The 17,702-nt window shown below is 47.0% G+C and overlaps 1 protein-coding gene across 3 annotated transcripts in view; it reads left to right on the forward strand.

The window, feature by feature from the left end:
* GRIK5 (glutamate ionotropic receptor kainate type subunit 5) overlaps positions 1-17,702 on the forward strand; it is a 97,648-nt gene that overhangs the window by 24,973 nt on the left and 54,973 nt on the right. For all 3 annotated transcript variants that reach the window (XR_013393768.1, XM_028742288.2, XM_028742287.2), the window contains exon 2: positions 15,861-15,996. Coding sequence is in view for 2 of the 3 variants with exons in the window: in XM_028742288.2 (XP_028598121.2) it covers positions 15,912-15,996 (85 nt within the window). In the remaining variant the exon portion in view is untranslated. The remainder of the gene's footprint in view (positions 1-15,860; positions 15,997-17,702) is intronic.

Here is a 17,702-nt window from a genome sequence, read left to right on the forward strand (position 1 = left end):
CCCAACCAGCATGGTGCTAAGGTTTCTTTGAAAATAATAATAATGAAAAAAGCAGAATAATGCAATCAGGGCAATCATGCACACAAGTACAAATGTGGGGTACTACAAAGGATGGTATGGGTCCAGTACAGGTATAACTCACTGTATAAACAGTAAATTGTTTTGTGAGTCTTTCCAATCCACGTGTGCTGATATAACTAGCTAAAGGGTACCAAGTTATAGAAAATACATCATTTTTTGTATGCCCTAACCTCACTGTACCAATAATTCATTGAAAGTCTTTCTAGGGCCTGCCACTTATGTGCTATTTGCAATCAACAAGCTGCTAAGAGAAGTAATATTAGGTCTTTAAACAAAATATCATGGCTTATGTTCTCCAATAAGTTTAATAATTCCAGTGCTGCTGGCATAGTGAAGGACTGGCCAATTACCACATTATTTCATCAAATACAATTACCTAGGATACCTGTACTATTGGGCAGTGCTACCTCATGTGAAGGTAGGTGCCAATTTCTCTACCCAGACTCCAACATTCAGGTTTTGTGCTATTTGTGATTCTAGCATTGTGGCCTTTTCATCCCTGTGGCAGCCCATTTCTCGCCAGTGGTGACAAAAATTAATTCACGGTTCCATGTTATTTGGGTGCCTTGTTAACAAACCCAAACGTTATACAAGTGCAAACTTGCATGTTTTAGAAACCATATTTTTTTGCGGAGGGTATCATTGACAGCATTTAGCGTGTGTCTCAAAAGCAGTAAAATTTTGGGTCACTCATGCAGCACAGTGCAAGTAATCTAAAGTCACACTTGGTGCCCGTTCACTTATTTAATTGCCCCAAAGTGGGAGCTTGCTTCCTAATCCTTATATTCTAAATGGGGATGATAACCACTCTTGGGCTTGCTGATCAGAAGGTCGGCAGTTCAAATCTGCGTGATGGGCTGAGCTTCCATTGCTCTGTTCCAGCTTCTGCCAACCTAGCAGTTCGAAAGCACACCAGTGCGAGTAGATAAATAGGTACCGCTCCAGCGGGAAGGTAAACGACGTTTCCATGTGCTCTGGCACTCGTCATGGTGTCTCTTTGCACCAGAAGTGGCTTAGTCATGCTGACCACATGACCCAGAAAACTGTCTGTGGAGAAACGCCGGCCCCTTGGCCTGAAGCGAGATGGGCACCGCACCCCATAGTCACCTTTGACTGGACAAACCATCCAGAGGTCCTTTACCTTTTACCTTTTTTTTGATTAGCAAGCAGTAGCAACGGAGATGGAGGTGGTGATGGTTTTTTAAACCAGGACCTCCCCGATCTCGAGTTAAGGGTTAGAGACGTGTGTCTTTCAGGAGGAATGGGAGGGAAGTAGCAGCACCATCCCAGCTTATCCTTTCGGTTGTGGATTATAAGGTGCTTAAATTGAAATGCTTCAAAATAAATTGTAGGTGAGGGATTTCCAGACCTCCACATACTGGATCTTCTTTCTAATCCTAATTTCCACACATCCTATGTATAAAGGAAAGAAGCATGTTTTGCCAAATATTAAGACATTTTCGTAGAGAAGGGGGACTCAGGAGAACCTCTTGCACCTCTTCCTCGTGTCCAGCTGTCCAACACCGCTGTAGGGAGCCAGCTACTGCTGCCACCTCCTTGTGAGACTCTGGCCTATTTCCCCCAGACAAGGAAGGAAGGATTTGGGGCTGTCCAATTATCAAGTAGATCCTGGGATCCCGGAAGGATGCACCACCAGCCAATCCCTTGAAATTTACCCAGAGTGCAAAGGCAGCCCATGCTCCCAGTCTCTCTGACACATGATAGAGTAACATACTGATCCCCAAATAGTCCTAAATTTGCAGTGGCGTGGATCCCAAGTGCTCTTGGGATTCCACGGCGAATGGTAAGATGCTGAGGTCAGCAAGCACCCACACTTCAGTGGTCCAGTGATGAAACTTGATTAAGAACAATTATTATTATTATTATTATTATTATTATTATTAACAAAAGAATTTACTCTGATCCTGGCCACAGAATGAGCATTGCAGCCCTTATGAAGGAATCACCCATGTTTATTTTGGTCATTAGTGTCTTCAGGAAATCGCAGCTGGTCTTGTCAAAGCCTTTGCAGGAGTCTAAAAAAGAATAGCAGGGAGTTTTGTGATTGCTTGCTAAAGTGCATTTAAGGAGCCTGTGAATGCTGTGAGGTATTTGCCACCCTCGCATAAAGTCTACTTGGGCTGGTAGAATATGTTTTGTAATTGAATCAACTGATTCTAGTGTGGACAACAGGAGCTTACAAAGAGGGCAAGGAGCGAGGAGATTGCCCCAGTGAGAGTGTGACGATGGGTGTGTTGAATTGGCCACCTCATTAGCTGCTACTGGATGGACTGATATGATTCTGCAGTTTGGCATTCTTCCTTGGTTTGGGGAGTAACACAATCTTAGAATAGAACCGTGAAGGAGGTATAGAACCTTGTTACATGAGGTCAGTAAATAAGTTGGCAAGATGAGGAGGGGCTGGTTCCCTCCCCCAATTTCTTTTATAAAAGTTAGCTCTAAAGCCATCAGTGCCTGGGGATTTATGATTCTTTAATTTCTTGTTGGCTTCAATCACTTCTTTGCTTGAGATATTTTGGTTTAGATATACTTTATGCTTTTTAGCCAATGGTGGAATACCAGTGGTTTGTAGTAAAATATCTTTATAGCTCCACCATTTGTTCTTTGGGTGAACATAGAGTTGTATAGAAGTCTGTAAAAATGTTGCTCATTTCACTATGGGCAAAGCAAAGCTTCCTCTTCTGGTTCTGTACAGAACCAATTTTTCTACTATTTTGTTTGTTTTTATTTTAAAAACACACAATTTTTATTGGTTTTTAAACAAATACTAATATACAATAACCATTCAGCAGTTATCCAGCAGTACAGCTAATTGTGTTTGTTTTATCCCTTGTCTCTAGACATACACATTCAACATTCAGACATATTACTTAATGTGACCTCTCTACTGAGAATATTGAGCGGTTGGTATGAGAAGATCTTGGTTTCTTTTCAATTTGGTTTGCAAGTAATTTAGAATTTTTCTGCCAAATTCGTATTTCTTTTCTCTCTCTCTTTTTTCAATTGTATATCTTTATTGTTTTAAAATAGATACATTTATGTGAGGAAAGCAAAGAAACCAACCAACCAACATACAATCAAATAGGCAAACAATAAATTAACAAACAAACAATAACAATATATGAAACAACACAATTATTATAACTGACATCATTTATACTCCCAATGATGTGAACAATTATAGAACTTATAAAACAAGAAATTAAAAATGACTTCCAATTAGTCTCACTGTACTTTATCTGTTGATTATCTTGTACCGCACAGTTACATATTTCATATCTAGTTTCTGTTAACTTCCCTACAAACTATATTTATACTGTGCAAGGTTCAGTCATTCTGCCAAGAGGTTTCCTTTTATACCGTAGTTTTTAAAGTATTCTTTAAAAAAATTCCAATCCTTATAGACTTTTTGTTTCGTTTGGCCTCTTATCCTTCCTGTCGTCTTTGCTAGCTGCAGATATTCTACCAAATTCATATTTCTGATTAACATACATTAGTTGTGTGGGAGTTTTTGCAGCCTTAATTCTGCCTGTTTTTAAAGAAGTGTTCTTTTTCATGTTTAAGCTCCAGTTCTCCAATTTCCTTCACCAGACATTCTTGTTCTGCTTCTGTGGATTATTTTGATGGCTGACGTTCCACTGATACAGACTCCTCTGATGGCCAATTTCATGGCATCCCAAGTGGTCACCGATGAAAGGTTGCAGCAGGAGTTCACTACAAAATACCCTGTGATTGATGAACCCAGTCTTCCCACCACCAGCTGATTTTGCAGGAGTAGCGAAAGGCAGCTCCAGAACAGCAGGCAAGCAGGGAAGGATTGACGTTTGACAGTAACCCATACAGGGATGCAATCTGACACTTCCAGGCAGACAGTTTTTGCCTAATTTTTCAACTCATCCAGGGGATGATAGGATGTAAGCTGTTCATGTGTATACATTTTAGCTTGGGGGGGGGGGGGACAACAGGTGCAATTTCACACATTAGGATGAAGTCTTTCAAATTCCTTCTAGGGTTTGCTGAGCATTCACATTTGTTTGGATCAGTCTTCCCTTTTTATTGTGCTGTAAATGCCTCGCTGGATTCAAATCACCTCCCCTGGAATGTTTTCAACACTTTAAAAGTTTTATCCAAGAAGGGGAGCTGGGACAATGCTATGTTTTTACCGCTTTGATAGCCCGCGACAAAAATATAACATCCCTCCGTATCTGCGAGCTATGCTAAAGGAGAAAAGTTAAATTAGCAAATAGTATTGCTAGCCCTTATGCTTTGAATGTACCTGGTGAAATAAATTGGAGGAGAAATCTCTTAAAGGTAAAGGTAAAGGGACCCCTGACCATTAGGTTCAGTTGTGGCCGACTCTGGGATTGCGGAGCTCATCTTGCTTTACTGGCCGAGGGAGCCGGCGTACAGCTTCCGGGTCATGTGGCCAGCATGACTAAGCCGCTTCTGGCGAACCAGAGCAGCGCACGGAAACGCCGTTTACCTTCCCGCCGGAGCGGTACCTATTTATCTACTTGCACTTTGATGTGCTTTTGAACTGCTAGGTTGGCAGCAGCAGGGACTGAGCAACGGGAGCTCACCCCGTTGCGGGGATTCAAACCGCCGACCTTCTGATTGGCAAGTCCTAGGCGCTCTAGTTTAACCTTAACATGTGCCTTCTGATGCCTAATTCCCCCCCCCTGCTCCTGAAGACTTCTTCCATGTCTGATTCTTCATCATGGGATCTGCAATGTTGAAGGAGAGGGGATGAGGAGTCCGAGTTAAGTAAATAGAAGAAGTTCCTCATCTCCTCATGAGTGGATTGCCCAATGCATGACACTACCTGTAGTGGTGATCACCCCACCAATATCTCACGTCTGCCTTTTGCATTTTTTCTGTGTAGGGGTGAAATTCACCAATGTGCCTTAACGTATCGGGACCAGTTGTAAAGAAATAACAGCGGTTTGCCTTGCCGTATCACTTTTCCCAAGGGACGCGGGTGGCGCTGTGGGTAAAAGCCTCAGCGCCTAGGGCTTGCCGATCGAAAGGCCGGCGGTTCGAATCCCCACGGCGGGGTGCGCTCCCGTTGCTCGGTCCCAGCGCCTGCCAACCTAGCAGTTCGAAAGCACGTCTAAGTGCAAGTAGATAAATAGGGACCGCTTTCTAGCGGGAAGGTAAACGGCGTTTCCGTGTGCGGCTCTGGCTCGCCAGAGCAGCGATGTCACGCTGGCCACGTGACCCGGAAGTGTCTCCGGACAGCGCTGGCCCCCGGCCTCTTGAGTGAGATGGGCGCACAACCCCAGAGTCTGGCAAGACTGGCCCGTACGGGCAGGGGTACCTTTACCTTTTATCACTTTTCCCAGGCTGTATACTCGCTTGCAAATGGAGATTTCTTGTAGTTGCAAGACTCCTGAAGCAGATCACTAGATCTCTAGGCCAACGATCCTTTTGGGCCAATTCTATACAACGCATCTATGTTGAATTCTGCGATTCCCTCTGAACATGGCACTTTAGTCAGCCATTTTGCCATGAAGGGTATTACAGCTTCACGCCCAGAACCCTTGGCTAATCTGCTCACTTTTAGGTTCAAGCGGTAGTGGTCATTTCCCACCTCCTCTAAGTGTAATTGCGGGCTGAGAGTATTATGCGCTAGCAATTTCAGTTTTCCCACCTGTTTGACAGCTAGATTCACAGCTTCAATGGCTGTCTGAACCACCTTGGTAAGGCTGCCTTTGACTATAGTAACTCCATCTTCCAGAGGCTTTAAAACATCTTTCCAACCAGTGGTTAGATTAGTTCAGAGTCTGTCAAGCTGAGCTGACATTTCTGACAGGAAGAAGTCTGTGACCACTTTGTCCTTCTTTGTCAGTTTCAGCTCCTTCGCCGCCATAGCGGGCCTTCTTCTTTGCTATCTGACAGGACTTTGGGCTCAAAACACTCTCTCAGGTTTCGCTCCGACTACTTGTTTCTTGTTGCGTATACTCCGTGTAAATATTTGTCCGGATTTCAGAGAAGTCCTCATTTAGCGTGTGATTAGCTAAAGATTAAGTGCTGAGGAGTGGAGCTGGTGGGTTGCGCCTCCATTTTCTTTCAGTGACATTAGCATGCCTCCCCTGCATGAAGAAAGCGTTGCCCATGGAATTTATGTGGGAATATCAGACCTGGCTGGCAGGATGTCACTTGGAAACATTCGTTTCAATGGGCTTTCTCTGAGTAGGACTTAGTTGGAGGCAACTCATAGTGTTGGCATCAGCGGTGTGCGGACAATGGACTAGGGAGACTAGGCTAGTCCCCTAAATGTTCCCTTTGTGCCTCCTTCTCAAAGCCTTGGAAACTTCTGCCTGGCTTAGGGAGGGAAGCAAAATGCTCTAATGGGTCCATGAACCCTCCCACCACCTTCCCAAAGTCTGTCCAGCTTTGGGAAGGAGGCAAGAGGGCTCCAGCGTCCTTTCCGAGCCCTGACATGTCCTTCCTAAAGCCCAGGAAGCTTCTGTCTAGCTTAGAGAGGGAGGTGTGATGCTCACATCGGGACGTCACAATGCCATGCTCACGACGTCGGTCCCCCACCTTCACCCTCACAAACTGGCACTTCTGGCCCTAACTCTTCCCCAACGAAAAATTTCATCACATGCCACTGGGTGGCATCATTCGTTGTCAAAACTCTTACCCTCAAGAAACTCCTCCTAGATAAATTTAACCTTAATAATAATAATAATTATTCATTTGTACCCTGCCCATCTGACTGGGTTGCCCCAGCCACTCTGGGCGGCTTCCAGGAGCCCCTGTGTGTCTGTCATGGTTGATGTTGCAGAGAATTTGATGTTCGATGTTGCAGAGAATTCTGGGAGCATTCTCAGTTCCAATGAGGCAATGGGTGCCTCTCTTGGGATACCCCACAGGCGCTGAAAGTGTCCTTTAATGTAAGGGCAACACTCCCCTGTGTCTGCAGTTTTGCACCATGGTTGGCAAGCTGACTTCCGGGGAATTTATCCTGCTGTTACTGAATTTCTTGTTGAGGAACCCCAGAGTTCCTACACCTCATTGTGAAAGCTATTGGGGGTATGGGTCATGTATAGGTTTTTAGAGTAGGGACTGGACCTGAAATTCTGACCTGGGAGACAAGCGCAGGTTCCGTCTTTATGATCTGGCTGGCCGAGGAAGGTCCAGGGGTGTCAGAATTCAGAAACAGGGCGTTTCCTATTTGCCCCATAATAAATCTTTTGGGAGGCACCGCTTTTACACACTGAGTGAAGACTCTCCATTTTCCCGACTGCCGAGCGCCTGTGTGTATCGTGGGGTGGAGAAAAGAGTGTGTCTGTTGCCGTTTGAACTTTGATGCAAATATTGCTTTTCCAAATGTGCTGTGAATATGAACGACACTCATGCAAGTCAATGAGGAGGAACTTGGCATTAAATATTCTCTTAAGCAGCACCTGAGTGCAGAATCCAAGAATTCGAGTCTGCGAAGAAGGGTTGGCCAGAGGCAATATACAGAGGACAGGCTGGCATTTCTGTCCCTTTTAAAAGTTGAATTGGGAGTGAGAGACTCCCGTCTAGGGTGGAAGTTTAGCTGTGGTGCAGGAATACTACTGGAAGCAATAAGCTTTAAAAGTTTAAATAAATAAAAATGGGGATGGTGTTCATGAAATGTGGATTAAGCAGGGCAGGGAAATACCTTGGCCCTAACTGGGAGTGACTGGAAGTGACCACTGAGACCATATAACACCAGTCCTGAAGGACCTACATTGGCTCCCAGTATGTGTTTCCAAGCACAATTCAAAGTGTTGCTAGTGACCTTCAAAGCCCTAAACAGCCTCAGCCCAGTCTACCTGAAGGAGCCTCTCCACTCCCACTGTTCAGCCCGGACATTGAGGTCCAGTGCTGAGGGCCTTCTGGCAGCTCCCTCTCTGCAAGAAGTAAGGTTACAGGGAACCAGGCAGAGGGCCTTCTCAGTGGTGGCGCCTGCCCTGTGTAATGCCCTCCCGTCAGATGTCAAGGAAATAAACAACTATCTGATTTTTAGAAGACATCTGAAGGCAACCATGTATCGGGAAGTTTTTAATATTTGATGTTTTATTGTGTTTTTAAAATTCTGTTGGGAACCGTCCAGAGTGGCTGGGGAAACCCAGCCAGATGGAGGGGGGTAGAAATGATTTATTAATAACAACAACAACAACAACAACAACAACAACAACAGAGCCTTATGGTCATCCTGATGCAAAACAGTCAGCACCCATAGTAGTTGTGTAGAAGACTTAATTCAGCAGATGTAGCTTGCATGACAAACTACACCTGTTGGAAAGTCCCCTTTCCACAACTACTATAGGGAACCTTTTACAGCTAGAAGGCCAGATTCCCCTCTGGCCAGCCTAGCAGGGGCTGCATGCCAGCGGCAGGCAGGGCAATGAATACGAATGTTACCTCTGTACAGTAGGCTGATCTGCAAAGATCCAGGAAAGACAGAGGCGCTCGGCCTAAGTTTTGCGAACCTCCCTGCTCTGGAAGACTATGTTGAAAAGAGGAGAGTGGAGAATAAGAGGAAGGGGCATAAAGGTCCTGTGCTGGATGTTGGAAGCATCTGGGTCACTGACTTAGAGAAATATAGCCCAGTAGGGAAATGTGGGAAGGTTCACTCGCGAGACGAGATCCTTTCACAGAACGGACAATTGATGTCAGCAGTGCAAGAATCAAAGAAGTTCTCACCCTGGGCCAGCAGGGGGATACTGTAGATAGTTATGCAAATAAGGGATCGAAAGTGACGTTCAGTGATTGGATAGTTTTAGAAAATTGTTACAGTTATGTTGTACTGGATCTCTATATAAGCAGGCTGACTGAACCCTTCAGTTCAGTTCTGTTCTGGCCTCTGAATAAACAAGAGCTGTTTGAAGAATCGCTGTGTCGTCTGATATGTTCACCCACAACTTAACAGTTTATGCTTTGTATACTGTAACTTTGTGTTGTGAAGCACCCTGAGACCTATAGGTATAGGTTAGTATACAAATGTTAATAATAATAATAATAATAATAATAATAATAATAATAATAATAATAGGCTGGTTTAGACACACCTTGGGTTGCCTGACCACTGATCCTGCTAGCTAGGGATGATGGGAGTTGTAGTCCAACAACATCTGGGGACCCCAGGTTGAGAAAAGCTATCTCTAGAGATTGGTGAGCCATAACTCCCATCATCCCTGACCATTGACCGTACGTGCTGGGGCTGATGGGAATTGTAGTTCAGCAGCCTCTGGCGGGTCAAAGGTCCCACGCACCTGCCGTTGGCCCTTAATTCTTAGTGCGTGGGAAGTGGCTGGCTGTTGCTATTCAGGGAGGGAGACGTCTGTTTATTATTCCAGAAGGAGGGCTGCGTAGCCACATCAGTCTGTTACATCCAACGTGAAAGACGTTTTCTGTAGCAAATCTGTTACCATTTTACGGATCTCTGCCTGTTTTCTTTCTTAATTTGAAGGAAGTCCCTTGGCATTGTCCACAGAAGAGGGCCTGGTGATGTAAAATGGGCATGTTTAGGGCAGAAGGATCAGGCCAACGGCTCATCTTTGTCCGGCTTTCTATTCTTACAGTGGATGCTTGTGGGAAGCCTCAAGCAGGACCCGGGTTCAAGAGCACTCTGTGGTTTCCAGCAACTGGCACCAGAGCACAGCCATCATGGCTTGTAGCCATCAATAGCTCCCTGAATTTGTCCAACCCTCTCAGGACCACAGAGTTCCCCCCTGCATTAGCAAAATTACCCCTCCTCCCTAGCTGCACCAATGTAAGGACCATGCGTGACAAATGAGGAGAATTTATTGCACAACAAATCGCCCCTTTCCCCACCTCCCGGCCCGCCGCTGACTTTCATCTCTTAGAAAGCGTCAATATGCAGTGCACCAGATTGGGAAGAAAGCACAGGGCATGCCTTGTAGGAGAAGCGCTGCCCTGCCCCCAGGCCACCTTTGGGTGGGCACGCACTTCCCTCCTTTGCTTGGAGGGGCAAGGAGGTGAGAGAGGGCAGCCAAGCTGCAGGTGGCTGTGCCTAGCAACCGCAACATCCTTTTAGCAGCTTCCTGTTTCCTGGCAACCGTTGCCACGTGGTGCACGAGAGAGCCCTCTTAGCCAAACTCGGCGGCGGCTGCGAGTACCCCCACAGCACTTCCTAGCAGGGTGCTGTGATGTCGAGGGGTGTCGCTACTGCCGGTTCCTGACTGTGTGAAGGCAACCCATCTGCCATGCCCTTCTGGCACCTTTGCACCCTTGGCTGCTGGGGTTCCGCTTCCTCCACAGGTGTCCCCTGAATGCCTATCTTTCATTTTAAAAAGAAGAATTTTTTAAAAAAGAATTTTTTAAAAAAAAGCCAAGGTGTTGTTGGACTACAACTCCCATGAGCCTCAGCCAGAATTGCCCCTGGTCAAGGGTGATGGGAGTTGTAGTGCAGCAGCACCTGGAGGACACCATGTTTACTTTCCCTTTGCTCTAACCTAGACCTTTCGGTTTTGAAGAGGGAGTAGAAAGTGTATATGCAGCCTTAAAAAACCCCCCAAATGACCCAATAGCTCACTGGGAAATAATAAAATTAAACAACTTTAAACAAATTAAATGTAAAGGGACCCCTGAATGTTAGGTCCAGTCACGAACGACTCTGGGGTTGCGGCGCTCATCTCGCTTAATTGGCCGAGGGAGCCGGCGTAAAGCTTCCAGGTCATGTGGCCAGCATGACTAAGCCACTTCTGGCGAACCAGAGCAGCGCACAGAAACGCTGTTTACCTTCCTGCCGGAGAGGTACCTATTTATCTACTTGCACTTTGACGTGCTTTTGAACTGCTAGGTTGGCAGGAGCAGGGACAGAGCAACGGGAGCTCACTCCATTGCGGGGATTCAAACTGCCAACCTTCTGATCGGCAAGCCCTAGGCTCTCTCTGTGGTTTAACCCACAGTGCCACCCGCGTCTCTTACATAAATTTACACTCAGGCTCTTCCGAGATGATCCACATCTTCAACTATTTGAAGGGCTGTCACAGAGATAATGGAGCAATTTTGTATTCTGTTGTTTCGGAGGGTACAACCTGAAACCAGTGTTTTCAGATGATAAGAATGCAGATTTTAAAAACTAAAAATAAGGCAGAAAGTTCAGCAGTGACAAAGGCTGCCTCAGAAGGTGGCAGGCTCTCCATCATTGAAGGTTCCGAAATGGAGGCTGTACAGGGCACCTCTTGAAGTTGCTGCAATTTTTAATTTCCTGCATCAGCAGTGGGCTGAACTGGATGATCTCTGAGGTGCCCTTCCAGCTTCCCACATCCCTGCTAAGCCTCCTCACCCCTCTAGCTATGTGGGCTTGCCTTAGAAGCAGGCACTCTTCTCTCTAACTGGCTCCGGAATACCAATAAGTATGTAGGGCATTAAAAAAACCAAAACAAAAATTGAATGCAGAAAGACCCTGCAGCTGAAAGTTGGTCCTGGGGCTCAGCTCAGAGCCCTTTGCTAAAATTAATCCCTAATTAATTTGGAGTAAGGAAAAGATAGCATCTTCCCTTGCAGTGTAAAAGGCCTAGCGTAATGCTCAGGCCTTCATTTGAGTTGGAATTTGCCAGGGGCAAGATGACAGTCTAGCTCTGAGCAACAGGTTCCCGGAAGGGCTGCCATTTCTTTGCTTCCCTCTTCCATTTCTGTTTGCTGTTAAACAAGCAAAAAAACAAAACAAAACCCAAACTCCAGCCCTGAGTGAAGGGATGAGGAAGCATCCAAACCATCTTGTCCTTTTGCTTCAAGGAACGTGCTGGCAAAGCAGCAGCACCCAGCTGGACTAAACCCAGTAACGCCAGCTGATTGACAGGTGGCTGTACTTTGGGGCAAGTGGCATTGTGGGCCAAATCGGACACCCTGGCACACTGAGAGTGACCAGTGTGTTGGAGGTTCCCCGCCCCTGAATGGCATCTTTACAAAGTTTAACCTTAGGATATGATGCAGAGACACCCAAATCCACCTTTGCTATACTGGCTAGTTTTGCTGCAGAGGCTGGTGTAGCTTGGAGGGGGGCAGAGAAGGGAGAATTCCATTGGACCCTGCTTTTTCTGCCCTGGCACCACTGTGGCAGACCCTCCAAGTGTCCCTCTTTTCCAGGGACAGCCCTGGACTTACAGAAGCCGTCCTGGCTTCTGATTTGACCTGTTTCCCCTTAGGACGTTTCTATTTTCATCAGAGAAATGTTGGAGGGTATGGAGTTATATGACCCCGCCCCCTGAGCCAAGGAGATAAGTAACTACAGTCATACCTCATGTTACGTCGGCTTCATGTTACGTTCTTTCAGGTTACGTCCCGCAGCAACCCGGAAGTACCGGAAAGGGTTACTTCTGGGTTTCACCGCTCACGCATGTGCAGAAGCGCAAAATGACATCACGCGCATGCGCAGAAGTGGTGAATCGCAACCCGCGCGTGCGCAGATCCGCCGCTGCGGGTTGCACTCTTTTCGTGTTGCGAACAGGCCTCCGGAACGGATCCCGTTCGCAACCAGAGGTACCACTGCATACAACCTTTAGAAGATATCTGAAGGCAGCCCTATACAGTGGTACCTCAGGTTAAGTACTTAATTCGTTCCGGAGGTCCGTACTTAACCTGAAACTGTTCTTAACTTGAAGCACCACTTTAGCTAATGGGGCCTCCTGCTGCTGCTGTGCCGCCGGAGCCCGATTTCTGTTCTCATCCTGAAGCAAAGTTCTTAACCTGAAGCACTATTTCTGGGTTAGCGGAGTCTGTAACCTGAAGCGTACGTAACCTGAGGTACCACTGTATAGGGAACTGGTTTTTTTAATGTTTAATGCTTGATTATATGATTTAATATATGTTGGAAGCCGCCCAGAGTGGCTGGGGCAACCCGGTTAGATGGGCGGCGTATAAATAATAAATAGAAATAGAATCTTTTTTTATGTCTTTTTTGTGCTTCCCCCCCCCTCTCTTCTTTTTCTTTTTTCTTCTATTTTGTATGGGGTTTTTTTATTGTATTATTTTTCTTTTTTGGATTTTCTGATTGATTGAGATGGTGTTTTTCTGTTTTGGTTGTGATTGTGGCTTGTTTTGTTTTAAACTTTAATAAATATTTTTAATAAATAAATAAATAAATAATAAAAATTAAGATGAAATAGGACGTCCCTATTTTCATTGGAGAAATGTTGGAGGATATGCAGCCACTGGGGAAATGGCACCTGAGTCCCATTGCGGTGAGGGATGTTCCCTGTTCTTCTAACCAGCAACACAGGCTTGGGCGCTTCCATGTGAATGCAACGAGAGCTTTGCTTCCAGCAGCAATCGGCCAGTTGCCTCCGGGAAGCCCAGGAGGAGGCCTGAAGGCCAGAGCCCTCATTTCTGTTGTTTGCCCTCCAGCAACTGGTACTGAGAGAAACAGTGCCTGTGAGCACTGATCATGCATGCCTCTCGTTTTAGAAATAATCTGCTGTTTCAGCTGGAGGTGTGTTTTCCCCTCTCCTCCTGGCTCTTATCTTCAGGAATCTTCCTCCCCACTGTCAAAATAAGCTTGCGAAGTGCAGCACCCCTTTGCCAGCTACTGACCCTTCTCCCCGCCCTCCTCGCCCCCCACTTACGGCACTCTCCCTGCCCCACCCTGGGGGAAAGGGGGGGGGGCAGCGTAGTCTGACGCGTCTCCCCTTCGGCGAACCTCGGCTGTGCCGTTTGCCCGGCCGAGGCTGAGCGAAAATAAATATTAATGCTCAAGGTGAACGCAGTGCGAGGACGTCGGGTGGGGAGTGTTGCTGACTCAGCTCATAGCAGGACCAGCGTCAAGTGCAAAGGGGGAGGAGGATGTGCTGGTCCCTCTGCAGCACTAGGCCTTGGATGGATGCCCAGAGCTTGGGGAGTGCTGGACTTGGTGGCCACAAGGGGGCGGTGGGCTGCAGAGAGGAGGTTTGGCAGTCGGCGGGGTCCCGGAGGGGCCAAAATACTCTCCAAGTCTCCCTCTTTTCCAAGGACAGTCCTGGGTTTACAGAAGCCGTCCCAGTTTTTGATTTGATCCCGGAATGTCCCGCTTTTCCTTTGTTGTTGTTTAGTTGTTTAGTCGTGTCCGACTCTTCGTGACCCCCTGGACCAGAGCATGCCAGGCACTCCTGTCTTCCACTGCCTCCCACAGTTTGGTCAAACTCATGCTGGTAGCTTCGAGAACACTGTCCAACCATCTCGTCCTCTGCCGTCCCCTTCTCCTTGTGCCCTCCATCTTTCCCAACATCAGGGTCTTTTCCAGGGAGTCTTCTCTTCTCATGAGGTGGTCAAAGTATTGGAGCCTCAGCTTCAGGACCTGTCCTTCCAGTGAGCACTCAGGGCTGATTTCCTTCAGAATGGAGAGGTTTGATCTTCTTGCAGTCCATGGGACTCTCAAGAGTTTCCTCCAGCACCATAATTCAAAAGCATCAATTCTTCGGCAATCAGCCTTCTTTATGGTCCAGCTCTCCCTTCCATACATCACTACTGGGAAAACCATAGCTTTAACTATATGGACCTTTGTTGGCTTTTTTCCTTAAGATGTCCCTATTTTCATTGGAGAAATGTTGGAGGCTATGGAATAGGACATCCCTATCTTCATCGGAGAGATGTTTTAGGGGGCATCTTTATTTTCATCTCCAAGTAGGTTTGGGTATCTCCCAATGGAAACAGTGAGAACTTCTGCCAGTGGTTGTAGACCAGCCTTCTCCAGTCTGGTATCCTCTGGAGATGTAGTCCGAAACTTCCAGAGGGCACCAAGTTGGAGAAGGCTGGTGTAGACAGTTCCAAGCTGGATAGACCAATGGTCTGATGTGGTATATGCCAACTTCCTGGATCCCTCGCTTCTGGAACCTCTTTTTAGTTGCCCTCCTGGTTGGTCTTCTGAGCTCTGCAAGAGCAGCTGGGAGAGTGGATTAGGGATGGCGTTGCTTCAGCAGCTCAGTGTGAGACCTTCAACAACATCTCCAGGCCCCAGGTAGCTGGTGGAGTTTGCTGCATGCTGGCACTGTCTGCAGGTCTTCTGCCTTCACCTTTTTAAATGCACCATGGCACAGATGTGCAGCCGCCCCGATTCTCCGCTGTACCTTTGGTCCACCCTTCTCCTTCCCCGTTCTGGAGCAAAAGGAGATTTGCTGGCTCCAGCAGGCAGTGGAAGGAAGAGGACACGGGGTCAGTGGAGGAATAGGGCAAGAGGCTCAGCACCAAGAGTATTTTAGGGTCCTCCTTTTAACTGGGAGGATGTGCTTTCAACTGGGAGGATGTGGTGCCTCTGTTTGGACCCTCAAAGGCCTCTTCAACAGCAGGTGTTATGCTGCTGTTTTTGGCATCCGTGTGTCTCGGGAGACAGTGGAGTGCGCCTCTGGGGGTGAAGTCAAGCTGCTACATTAGCAGCACCGAAGTCACCACCCCGGGGTGCAAGCCTGGGCAGTGTGTATGGAGTTCCGGGGCTGCCTAGACAAACTTGGCCTTGCTGATATGGTCCAGAGGAAAGCAGAGTAAGGCGTTTGGTATCAGCTTGGCTGCAGGAGTTTCTGGAGGGAGGCGTACAAAGAGCCATCCAACCGCCTTAGGGACTCCACTCCAGATCTGTGTAGACTTTTCTTCTCCTGACGATATTTCGCAAGGACCAGAGTTTTCTTTCTCCCAGACGGGCTACCTTCCCAGGTTGGCGAGCCCCCTCTGCCCAAGCTATACTGCAAGGGATCATTATGGCTGTGCCCAGAAGGGGTCGCTGTGCCAAACTCGGTGTGCCCGCTCCATGTGCCTCACGGGGTGTGCTTCTCCTGCCCCTCCTGCAGGTGGCAGCGCGGAGGCCACGGCCGAACTTTCTCCATGAGGAGGGGTAGAAGATGCCGGCTTTGCCCGTGCTGCTGCTGCTGCTGATTCTCGGCTTCGCCCACAAGAGCCTAGAGGTGCTGTCGTCTCTGCGCATGGGTAAGTGGAGGACGCCCACGGGGTGGGGTGGGGGGCTGATCTACAGGGCTGATGCTGTGGGTGGCTGGATCCTAGGGGTGAGGCAACAGTGCTAGAGGGCAACCTGACCGGGTCGGGTTGGTGCTGGGATGTGGATAGACGCTTGGAAAGGATATATTTGTTAGGTATATATTTGTGAGTGCCATCCTTTTGCAGCTTAAAGGGGACGCTTAGATAAACCAGTTTTAGCCTTTTGGTTTAAGTAACTCAGGATGCTTTAAGGAAGACTGGGTTTTCCTGGTCTTTCCCCCTTAAAACAATAATTAGTCTTGTAAAAGTTTACTCACCCTTCATTCTTTTTTGAAGAGTAACAGATACAGCGGCCGAAACAAAATTAAAAAATTCCTTCCAGTAGCACCTTAGAGACCAACTAAGTTTGTTATTGGCATGAGCTTTCGTGTGCATGCACACTTCTTCAGATACACTGAAACAGAAGTCACCAGACTCTTATATATATTGAGAGGGTGGGGAGGGATATTACTCAGAAGGGTGGTGGGAATGGGCTGGTAGGTGTGGTAAATCTGTTGACGACTGTTAAGGACTGCAAATGGTCTTACAGGAAAAAGCAAGTGGTGAAATGGCTAAAAATAGCTTTATCATGTATAATGAGATAAGAATCCAATCCAACCCAATCCAATCCAGAAGGATTTTTTTTATTTTGTTTTGACTACAGCAGACCAACATGGCTACCTACCTGTAAGTAGATACAGCAGCTTTGTTCAGGCAGGCTTAAAATGGTAATCCAGCTACAAAGACATAGCATATTTTTCCGTGTATAACACGCCCCTGTGTATAAGACGCCCCCTCTTTTTTGGGACTCCAAATTGAGAAAATGGGGGGAGATTGCCCAGAGTTGTTGAGCATTTTGGGGTGGGGGGGAATTGCCAAAAATCACAGGACCAACACAGCCAATCGCCCACCCAACTGCCACAGCAGCCAATAGCCAGCGGACCTTGCAGCACCCACCAATCACCAACAAAAACACCACTGACAATCTCCTGCTCACGACAACCACCAATCGCCCGTCCTACCTCTCCACTATCTGTGTATAAGACGACCCGCAATTTTTTGCATATATTTTTTATTACAAAATAACCTAGTCTTATACACGGAAAAATACGGTAACTTTAGTCTAGTTTAAGATGGAGTCTGAGCGTTGGAGTCAGACTCAGCCAATGTTCTCACATTTCTGCTTGGTGATGAAGGTGGAAGAGTAAGAGCAATAGAGAAAAGAGGATGAGCTCAGGCAGGTAGGAGAAGTTATATGGCAACTCACACCCCCTTTCAGGGCACATTGGGAATGTCTCTCACAGAGGTCTCTCTAGCAAACTTACAGGAAAACTCTGTGAGCTCCAGCTCCTATCTTGTGCCTTTCTAGCAAAACATCACTTGTTGGTTTGAGTGCACTTTAAATATCTGGCAGCCGTTTGATGGCTCCATTCTCCATCCTTGCGTCCAGGTGGCTGCAGGGGGAATAAATCAGAACAGGGAAAATGTGGGGAATGGAAAGACATTTCGTGGGGTCGCGCGAAAGCTGCTATTGATCCCATTTGATTGCCTTTCTGCTCCGCTTTCCATTCAAATGAACCCCAAAGTGGCTTACAAGCAATAAACAGAAGCAGCACCGACAGAACGTTATATAGTTACAGCACAACTCAGAAAATATA

The sequence above is a fragment of the Podarcis muralis genome, chromosome 7 (assembly GCF_964188315.1).
Source record: "Podarcis muralis chromosome 7, rPodMur119.hap1.1, whole genome shotgun sequence".
In the NCBI taxonomy this organism is placed as follows: domain Eukaryota; kingdom Metazoa; phylum Chordata; class Lepidosauria; order Squamata; family Lacertidae; genus Podarcis; species Podarcis muralis.